Source organism: Lepisosteus oculatus, chromosome 4 (genome assembly GCF_040954835.1).
Source record: "Lepisosteus oculatus isolate fLepOcu1 chromosome 4, fLepOcu1.hap2, whole genome shotgun sequence".
NCBI classification, from domain to species: Eukaryota; Metazoa; Chordata; class Actinopteri; order Semionotiformes; family Lepisosteidae; genus Lepisosteus; species Lepisosteus oculatus.
This window is the reverse complement of record NC_090699.1, coordinates 56,460,609-56,471,597: the sequence shown is the minus strand read 5'-3', so window position 1 is coordinate 56,471,597 and position 10,989 is coordinate 56,460,609. Positions and strand designations below refer to the sequence as shown.

Genomic DNA, 10,989 nt, shown 5'->3' with positions numbered 1-10,989 from the left:
GTAATAATGCATGCCTGTACCTGGTTGTTGATTTCTTTGTGATTTGTGATTCTTCTAGCCTTCAGGTTATGTGCTTTATTTAATAAGTGGGAGATTGTTTTTGAAAGCCACCATCTTTGATGAATTCTTCCAATTGATCAAATGATCAGGTTTCAGATTTTTTAAATATTTGTTAAAGATAAGAATGCAAATTTTGAAAATGGTTTGATTATAGTCAGAGAGTCAGATATATGTTTGCGTGGGTGATTAAGACAAAAGTCAACTATTTGTATTCTGGTGTGATGGCGAATTAAGAAAATGATGGCACACGCTACTGAAATCTCCTTTGTTTTGCAAATGTAATGTCTTTATCTTTTGGAAATAGGAGCCATGTTCTCAAGGACTATGGCCTTGTTTTTATTATATGCAGAAAAACAAAAAAGATTGTGTTACCTCAGTTTGTGTGACCTGTGTCTGTTTCAACATCGGGGCTTTATGTGGGTGGCCCTTCTTCAGAAACCTAACCAGCCACTTTTCCTCTCTGCACCAGTTAACGGCCTGCTCTTTGTGTTGGTGTCTAGGTGTGGCTGAGCCAGTGGACGTGACTGACAATGGAGATGGAACCCACACAGTTGCTTACACCCCCTCGGTGGAGGGTCCTTACTCAGTTTCTGTCAAATACGCGGATGTGGATGTCCCTCGCAGGTAAGAACAGAAACATTGGAGGACAGGTGAGATTATGGCAGCACATGAATTAACTAAGTAGCTCGTTAACATCCTAGCAAACCAAGAACCTCCAAGACTCACAAGATTCACAGTCTGCAGCAAGATTGAGCTATTTGCTCTAGTTGCACCCCTTTGTAGAGTGGTCTTCCTTTTTCCAGTTGTGAAAGAATTTTGTTTTTTACCCGCTCATTAAGATTGGAGTTGTGCTATAAACAGCACAGTGGTGTGGTCTCTGGTTATTGCGCAACGTGACTTTTCATTGTACCTGAACTGGCAATTCTCTGTCCAAATCCTTGGATCCCACACACTGGGGTTCTGGATTTTTCCAGGTCTCTTCAAAAATGTTTGGGGAGGAAGGAAAAGTCAGTTGCTATTCGATGAATAACTCTTCAAAGTCGATTTAGGTCTCCAATGTTTTGAAGTTAGTGACCGTGTGGTGATTGAATCAAAACACTGGTCTTTTGTTTTATATAATGTAATCAGACAGTAATGTAATCAGACTGATTGCGTGGTAAAAAAATCACGTTTTACTCCATTGGGTCCTCAAAATCATCGTTGGTTTCTGTTGCTTGTTTACAGTCCGTTTAAATTCCGAGTGTTGCCCACTTACGATGCCAGTAAAGTTCGAGCCAGTGGCCCAGGCTTGACCAGTGGACTGCCAGCCAGCCTGCCTGTGGAATTCACCATTGATGCCAAGGATGCTGGGGAGGGTCAGCTGTCGGTGCAGATCACAGTGAGTGGACACAAGAGTTGACGCGGGCATGAGTTTAAAATATCATGGCTCAGAGGCTCAGCAAAGTGGGCAGCAGCTTTGCTCTCCGTACAGATTTCTATTGATTATTTTTGCACATTATTTTTTGGGGGAAAGAAGTTACCTCAGTAAATTGGTCTTAGGATTGTGAGCAATAAAAATGTTTTCAGCACACAGACATTTCATAGAACCTATTATTCAGTTTGTAGTGACGTGGAGTTGTGATGTTTCGTGGTGTTAGGATACTTATTCTATCAAGGATCAGGCTCATCAGGTTTTACTCAGCCCTGTTAAGTCATCTGTACTGAAGCCAAGAAAACGTCCACATACATTTAATTAGCATGACAAGTGAGGAATCTGGCTTAAATAAAACTCCAGTGGTAATTCCAGTTACGTGATAAATGGGCATTTGACTAGAGGCCAATAAACAATACTTAAAAAGGCAAATTTGTGATGTTGCCTTGCTGGGAAAAACTAGTGCTTTGTAAATTTATTACCAGAGTTGGATAATTGATGATAATTCAAGATTTGCAAAAGCTATTCTAAATCACCCAGATCAGCTCCACTCTAATTTCTTCCCGAAAGGCTGTTAAAATCTGACTTCAGCCGCTCTCCTGGCACCCTGGCTGTCTGTAATACTTGCCCTGTTCGCAGTCATCCCATCACTCTCTCTGATCTTACCCTTGGAAAGAAGGAGCGCCAGCCTGACGTTGTTCTGTTTTTCCATCAGGATCAGGAAGGGAAGCCAAAGAAAGCCCAGATCCACGACAACAGGGACGGCACCTACAGCGTTTCTTACGTCCCCGACAAGGCTGGGCGCTACACCATCGTCATCAAATACGGGGGAGACGAAATCCCCACTTCACCCTACCGAGTTCGCGCCACCACCTCCGGAGATGCCAGCAAGTGCACGTTGGAGGGTGAGTGTGAAGTGTTCGGAATGGGCGAATAATTTGCCAGGGCTCGACTGAACTCCCGCTCATTCTCTGTACGGCCCAAGCCAAGAAGAGCAGTTTGCTCTTTTGCCAGTCTTTATACAGTATGTGGATCGGGAGCTGTAAGAGAACAATGGAGGTTTATGTCCGTTAATTGTATTATTTAAGGCCATGTGTACGAAAGAACAGTTGTCATTTAAAAAAATCCAACTGTAACACATTTTGAAAAAGACTGCTGTTTGAGAGAAATCTGCCTGTGTTGGATATCAGTGGTGAGTTTGCAAGTATGTGTTGCAAATGCCTGTAAATCTGCATTCTTGCAGTAATTATTTCCCCGGTCAGTCTGACCTGATGTCTTGGAATGCTTGGATGCTGTTGATATTGCAGGCAAACTCATACATTTATGCCTTAGTCACAAGCACAGCAGCTTGAATTGAATAGAGAAAAGCATTTTGAATCTCTGTGGCACATTGCTACAGGACTGGTTAACATCACCTTGCTCTCCAGGTCCTGGACTGGGCCCAGTCATTGCCATCGGACAGGAAGTGGGCTTCGTGGTGAACGCAAAGCGTGCTGGGAGAGGGAAAGTGTCCTGTGTTGTGGTCACCCCAGATGGGACGGAGGTGGAAGCAGATGTCAACGAGAATGAAGATGGGACCTTTGACATCTTTTATACCGCCCCCAAATCAGGCACTTACATTATTTATGTCCGCTTTGGTGGTGAGAACGTTCCCAGGAGCCCCTTTAAAGTCACGGTAAGAGCCCTGTCTTGACTGTTTTTTTCTTCAGCTTTATATAACATGCTGTGTCATTTGATCTTTTATATCAAGCATTTGAAAGTAAACTCTCTGTGAATTTAATTTCAAGCTGAGCTGCCAGTGGTTTCATACCAGTGTTAAACAAATGAGGACATATTTTTCTTCATTTTCTCCAGGTAGCACAAGGAAACAGCACATGAAATTCTGCCACTTTTTTTTTTATCATATGACATGGCATTGCATTTAACTACATAACTCTATTAATGTTACCATGACACTATTAATGGTCTGGCACCATTCAGGATCCAGGCAATTCATTTTTTAAATTTAATTGATGTCTGCATGAATATACAGTAGCATTTTCCTTTCAGATATACAACCTAATGCTCACCTCATGGGTAACCCATCAATTAATTGACTTAGCCCTGAGGGCTTTGACACCACAGTCTCCCTAAAGTCTCCAGCATGACCCTCAACAGGTAATGTGTAAGGTGGGAATTCATAGAGCAAACCCCATCATTTTAACCCGGTTGCGCCAGGAGGACAGTGGATATGCATTCTTATGTCTGCCTGTTTTTGTATTGTGTACATCTCCAAGCAGCAGCACCTGTATTTAAACTGGTGGATGTTTTCTATCCCTTTCTGGGATTCTGACTCAACAATTGTCTTATCTTCTCTTCTAGCGTTGAGCTCCGTAGTAATATTTGTTAAATTCTGTTCTTAGAATGAGTAAATACTTTTAGAGCTCTGCGTTGTCCTGATTATGTTCTTCTCCCATGCGTTAACTAGCCCTTTTGTTGGGTTTTTTTCATTGTTTTGAACAACCCAGAGATGTTTTGTGCAACATTGATGGCTTTTGTTTACATAGTGAAAAGAAGTGTGGTTGGTTCCATCGCACGGCAAATTTGAACCTAATCCCAGAGGGGTTTGTGTGTCTGTGGGTGCATCCGTGGTTGGGGCCTGTGTTAGAGTAACCTGCCTTATCATCCTCCAGGCCACAGATGAGGCCCCTCTGGTGCAAGAGCAGAGTGTCCAGCAGCAGCAGGCAGCCCCTGGTCTCCCCGGTTTCCAGCCCTGGGTACTGACAACTTGCCCTCTCCCTCCTTTCCTTTTCACACAGACTGCGAAGCTGAGAGGCCTCCTGAAACCTCCACAGGCCCCTGCCGTTCATTTTTTCAAATCACTCTGAATGATTCCTGTGGCTGCCCCACTGATTACCAGCTGACCCCAACTACCTTTCTTCCTCAGTGTTTTGTCTCTTTTGTTCTACTCCTTTCTACCTTTTTTTTCTTACCAACTAAACATCATAGTTTTTTTTTCTTTTTCCAATAACTGTTTTATAAATTCTTCCCACACCACTTTTCTCTCTGCACAGAGATGGGACTGAGGCCTTTCCTATCTGGTCTTTGCACTGATCTGAGCTGCTGTCATCATTTTAACCCATCGCATTGGTTTTAAATCTAAACCACTCCCCTTCTGTTCAGTTCGCAGTAGTTTTTCATTTGGAAACAACTATAACGGCTATAAAAAGGCTCAAACAGATTTATTTGCATTAAAATTCCTTGAAAGATATGTCATAAGGAGCAATGTGAAGTAACGGTAGACACCTAATATGTAAATATGGATTTAAAAAAAGCTGTATAAGGTATATTTTGATTAACTTTTTTCTGGCTTTCTTTCTAAAATTGAATCCTTCTTGTATAACCAAATGGGGTCATACAAGATGACTTCCACATCCACAGCTAGTGAGAATGTCTATACCTACTTTGTCAGTTTGTGTACCTTTGTGGTGATATTGAAGGAGAGCTGAAGCCAATGTCAGGCTTCGGGCCTGTTCACCTGAATGACTTCATATATTCCAACTTTCTTCCCCCCTGGCTGTCCTTTCTAAGGATATTCACTACATGGGAGAGCAAAGATGATGCATCTGAATGGTTAGCTGTCTGACCTCACCACAGTGATCATTCAACTCTTTGTGTTTCCAGCTGGCTTGGTTGGTTGCGGGTATCTTGTTTTCCTCTTCCAGGACTCTGAGACACTTGCCTTTCCAGGTGGAGACAGTCTGAGAACTCATGTACTCCATGCCTGCTCTGTGGGTGGTTCACTTCATCCCATTTTGCTGTCTTTGTTTCTTTTCCATCGGTATCTTTACAATGAATCATTCTGATCAGATGATCCGGTTTAGCTTTATTGTGCTATGTTCACTTTTGCTTATCCAGATTCTGTCAGAGAAACTATTGGTAGTTTAGCCTAGAGCTATTGTGAGAAACATTGACCATCAAGGATTGTTGATCATGTAACGTTGGTTCGTAGTTGTGATCCTTCTCTATGGTTTTTGTCTGGTATTAGGTGACAGATGGAGCTTACATTCCGGTCAACAGCATGAACGGGACAGGATTCCGGCCTTTTGACATGGTCATCCCTTTTGCCTTCAGTAAGGGAGAGATCACAGGTGAGACTGACCACTGAACTGTGCCTAAAACAGGCAGCTGACATTCGGGACCAACAGTGGGACTAGCATGAGACCTCTTTTCTGAGGCGGCTCAATCTACTTTCTTTTCATCAGGGGGAAAGACAGTTCCGAATCAAACACAATGGTGAAGCAGTTTCCTTTGCTTTTAAAAAAAAAATGGTTAGCTTTCAAAACTAAAGCTGAAAATTTCATGGCCATGAGAGCCTCATGATGAAAATCTGATATCCATAATTTCCTTAAAACATGAGACTCCTAAAGGTCCTATAGGTTATTGAGGATTGAGGAATACTCTCCTTTGACTGTACAGCTATCCCTGGAGTTTTAGGTATCTCAGTCAAGAAAAGAGCCACTTCTTGGGCTCTGAGGTGGATCAGTCCCTGAAGGCATTTGGCTAAACCGGCGGTGAGCTGCCAAGGGGATACAGTCGACAGATCAGTGCTGGGTAACTGGGACCTCGCTGCACAACAGGCAGCTCTTGTAACTCACTATATGCATAGGGGCTTACAGTGTTGTCAGATACAAAAGCCTCTTGTGAGGAGCTGGCCGAATGCTGATCATCATTGTGAGAGGTGCCCCATTTAAAAGAAAGCATCCTCCATTCTCTCTCGTTTCGCTTCTCTCAGAACGAGGGCTCTAGCAGGAACTGTTTCAGTGGCCACCCTTTCCAAATTGTGAGGTTATTAAAAGGGTTATATATGAAAAATGGAGGGAAGCATGTCTTGTAAGTCCCGTTAGGTTCATTGTTTTCAGTAGAGGTGCTCTTAACTTTTTCTCTCCCCAGGTGAGGTCCACATGCCATCAGGGAAGACTGCCCAGCCAGACATCATTGACAACAAAGATGGCACTGTCACTGTGAAGTATGCCCCTACAGAGGCCGGCCTGCATGAGATGCACATTAAGTACAATGGCACTCATATTCCTGGTATGGCTTGGTTTGACTTGATGGTTTTTGAAAGTGACTTTGTCCTATTTTATGTGAAAATAGTTCATCTGTTTTAAAAATAGGCTTAATGTAGCGGAGCTAGTTCGGATACGGTGACGTCATCGCCCTCACTGCACATAGCAGGGACCTCAGCTGCCTGGGCTGAGGGAGGTCTCCTTTAGGTCATGCGGCTAGTTTCCTGTTGCGTTACGCCGGAGACCCGGGTTCGCACCCCAGGTGCTGCGGGACGGAACGGGTGGCGGAGGGCACGAGACCGTGTGGAATCGCAACGGTCACATATAGTCGATTTGTAGTTCCTTGAAACCAAAACCCTCTTCTGAAACTCTAGATTTCAAAATGCCTATGGCGATGAATGGTTAACATTCTTCAGTTCTGTCCCATCGGTACCAGGTTATTTTTGTGCAGACGTTTTGTCTGAGAATCTTTTTTCTTTACTACAAAGGATAAATGGGCTCCCTTTTCTCTTTCCTTAGTCTTAGTTAAGCAATGGCATGTTTAGTGGTCTCTGAAAAGTGTTGAAAGCAAAAAAAGACGATGAAATCCATTCTTGGACCCCAACATTTGTGTTTAGAATATGGTGATGTGTTGGAAACTCTTATGGTTATCAGGGCTGTGTACACACTTTAATCAGCATTTCAAATATCGACCTCCAGACGTGAGACTTTCAGTATTTCTCACAGAGATTAAAAAACATTCACTCATGACTTGAGCTCCAGGCCTCTTTATAATGAAGCATCACTACGGCCACTCTATAGGGAAGGAAACCAGGCAGATGTAGGAGCGTTAGTCTTTAATCTGGCTTTAAACAGCTTTAATCTAAAGAATTTTTGTGGTGAAAGGAAATTCTTAAATGCCATAAGGTTAGGGGAATACAGACTGTGATGGTTTTGAATGGAGTGTTGGGGTGTTTGTGATCTTTACAGTACTTGTCGGTGCTAAGGTTTCTCTCTCACGTTATCATAGCCCAGACATGACTGGACCTTTGTAACACAGATCCAAGTTCCATTGAGTGTTTTTTGTCCTTCCTTCCACCTCTCAGATCAGAAGGGTGTAATAATACGTTACCTTCCTCATAGATAAGGGAGTCTTTGTTAAGGGAACAGACAGAGGACTGTGACTCAAAGTCTAGAAAAACCTAATCACCAGGATTCTTCTTATGTGGTTGGAAAGGTTGGACAAGATCTAGGCTGACGAAATGACTGAGAATTTTATTGTGAGTTTTGGAACTACAGAGTATCAAACAATTTTTTGTGGAAGAGGTAAGCGTTATGATCAGATTCTGATCAACAGTGATCACGCTGGGAACCATATTGATAACATCTATGGCTTTTAGTGGAGTTATAAAGATTTTATAAATGTTTCATTTGCCACCTATATTGTTACTACATCACTGTATAAAATACAGTGTACAGTGTTGTCCTGATACTTAAGTTAAGTGTGTATTTGCATTAAAATGATACCCTGTGACAGCCAAAGTAAAGTTAAGAGTGAATGTGGATTAAGAAGTGAGAACTGATTAAAGCATTTTTTCTACTTCTATTTGCATGCTTGCCTATTCCTTAGTACTTGCATAGACTTTGATTAGATATATGAGCAAAATATACCAAGTGTACTCACAAAGAAAATTAATTCATAGAGAAAATATGACAAATTCAGCATGGTCATTAAAAATCCAAGGGTGCTTCTTGAAAAGAGTAGGGAAGTTACCCAGGTGTCCTGGCCATATTTCCCCCTGGCCTTTACTAATCATGGCATCCTAATAAACCGCGTCTACGTATTTGCTTCATAACTCCTCCACATTGATAATTGGTGTGTGGTGAGCATTGTGGTGCACTTTAGCTGCCGTCACATCATCTAGGTGGGGTCTACACATTGGTGGTGGTGGGGGGAGTCCCCATTACCCGTAAAGCGCTTTAAGTGGTGAAGTGGTGTTTCCAGACAAGCACTATATTAGTGCAGTATATTACCTATATTAATAGATAAGTATAAGGAACTACTATGTATAAAAACATGGCATTATAAGTAAAATTACCAACTGTTTTTTAGTCTAATTTAATTGCATTTTCATCATTTTTTGTTCTGAACGTGTCCCTACCAGTGATATGGGGTGTTTTTCATCATGCCCTTTTTTATACATGGTAAATTGTAAGTGCTGTTGTGAATGGTCAAAATTCTTGGCCAATCTGTTTGTTTCTGAAGGCATGTGTTTATTGCTCCTGTGCTTTCAGAGAGTCCGCTGCAGTTCTATGTGAACAATGCTAACAGCCCCAATGTCACTGCCTATGGGCCGGGCCTGGTGTATGGTATTGCCAACAAGACGGCCACCTTTACCATCTGCACTGAGGACGCCGCAGAAGGTGGGCGGCCATGATGACACAGACAATGGAAAGAGAAACTTTAAAGACCACACACTCACATGAATCACAGACTACCAGAAGTGCTGCTTTTATAGTATCTGGGTATAATAATAATGTGGTACTCTTTTCCAAGGCACAATAAAAAAGGGAAAGCTAGCTTTTATATTATAGTAACTACAGTGCAGTTCATCACCATTTCTATGTGCACTTGACTGAAATACAAAAAACATGCATTAGTTTATTTATTCCATTAGTAATATTGCCAGGGACTTAGTATTGTCACTCAGTATCATCCTACTAGCAAATGTAATACAGCATACATATTATCCTTGCACTACCTACAGAATGCTTTGTTGCCCTTCTTGCATAATGATCTTGTGCCCTGCAGCGATTTACCGAAGCTGTCTTAAGCACTTTTAAAGGAAAAGCTATTTTTTTTTAAATATGATTATTACCAGTCTTTATGCTCCCCAAATGTTTTTTTTTTTTCTGGAGTTTGCAGATGTGCTGCATTCAGCTGTTTGAGTTTTTGAAGATGAAAATGTCCATAACCCTGTGCTTTTTGTGTTTGGGGACGCACTGGACTGAGTGATGTGTTGTTGTAACAGGTGGTCTGGACCTGGCCATTGAAGGCCCATCCAAAGCAGAGATCAGCTGTACTGACAATAAAGACGGCACATGCTCTGTTGCCTACTTGCCTACCCTGCCAGGAGATTACAATATCCTGGTTCGCTACAATGACAAGCATATCGCTGGGAGCCCGTTCACTGCCAAAATTACTGGTAAGCACTCTGAGATCAGGCGACAGCGTCCTTTGTAAATAGCTGTCCTATCTCATCTCTGTCCCTTCATGCATTTAGAGCCTTGAGAATTAAACAGCTCAGGGCTAAGTGGGGACATGTTATGGATGTCTGTGAGGATTAAGTTGGGAAGAAAGCGTTGCTGATTAGTAAGTGTAATTTGTTTAATTTGAATTGAAAAGTTAGGGGTACAAGTGGTGGAAATCAGGTCTCTCTATAAAGCTGCTGAGCTTGCTCTCCATGATGGGGTGAGGAGCTCAGCGATCAGGGGGAACCTTGGATTAGAGTCACTGCTCCTCCGGATTGAGAGACATCAGCTGAGGTGGCTCATGCAACTGCTGAGGATGATCTTGCTTCGGCAGTACGTACACTAAAATTGGAAGACATCTGGTGAGGATTCCTCCAGAGTGCCTTCCACTGGAGTTGTACTGGGAAGGGATCCCGGGACACGCTAGAGGGGTTATGTCTCTCAGTGGGAACACCTGGGAGTCCCCCAGGTGAAACCGAAGAAAGTGAAGTTTGGTCCGCTCGGCTCAGACTGTTACCACCGCAACACTCATCACGAGTAAGCGGTTACAAAATGAGATGAGAGGTGTGAATCAGTCCCCCTTCTTAGTCACAAAAGAAGTACTGCCTTTCAGAGGACACAGAGTTTTTCCTTAGATTCTATCTGTGGAAATTAACACTTACCCTGCAAAACCTAATATACGGGTGAAATACTGCCTCAAAGTTGTTGGTTTGTTTCCACTCAAGAATAGGTTGCACTTCCATTTTAGGGCTTAAAGAATGGATCAAAGAAATGTGCTTCTGAGAGATCCTTCTCTGTGAGCACCTCCTCTAGATCAATGGAAGTTATTGTTGGGATGGAAGGCTCTTTAAGCCAGCCCTTTGTTTTTTCTTCTTCTTAGAGGACAACAGGAGAAGGTCACAGGTCAAGCTGGGCTCGGCCGCTGACTTCTCCCTGGACATCAATGAGACCGACCTCAGCCTGCTCACAGCTAGCATCAAGGCGCCATCTGGACGAGATGAGCCCTGCCTGCTCAAGAGACAGCCCAACAACCACATTGGTGAGATAGCGGGGGCACCATCAGTTAGCCAGCGCTGGCTGGGAATTCAGTGTGCAGAACAAGAAACAATGCTGTTGACTGTGGCTTACAAATGTTCTTTTGTTAGACCTGCAAAGGGGTATCAATATAGAAGTATTGTACAAGGTGTATAAAATCTTGATAGGGTTGTTGCCCTTTTTAAAGTATATTTAAATGTATAA

At 42.7% G+C, this 10,989-nt stretch overlaps 1 protein-coding gene across 3 annotated transcripts in view; it reads left to right on the top strand.

Annotated features, from left to right (window-relative positions):
* The window catches only part of flnbl (filamin B, like), a 110,714-nt gene that overhangs the window by 79,923 nt on the left and 19,802 nt on the right, over positions 1-10,989 (top strand). For 2 of the 3 annotated variants that reach the window (XM_006630951.3, XM_069189398.1), the window contains exons 26-35: positions 561-684; positions 1,285-1,438; positions 2,187-2,376; positions 2,899-3,146; positions 4,144-4,227; positions 5,499-5,601; positions 6,404-6,544; positions 8,794-8,922; positions 9,531-9,704; positions 10,631-10,789. In XM_006630951.3, coding sequence (XP_006631014.2) covers positions 561-684; positions 1,285-1,438; positions 2,187-2,376; positions 2,899-3,146; positions 4,144-4,227; positions 5,499-5,601; positions 6,404-6,544; positions 8,794-8,922; positions 9,531-9,704; positions 10,631-10,789 — 1,506 coding nt within the window. The remainder of the gene's footprint in view (positions 1-560; positions 685-1,284; positions 1,439-2,186; positions 2,377-2,898; positions 3,147-4,143; positions 4,228-5,498; positions 5,602-6,403; positions 6,545-8,793; positions 8,923-9,530; positions 9,705-10,630; positions 10,790-10,989) is intronic. The other variant, XM_006630949.3, reaches the window with a different exon arrangement.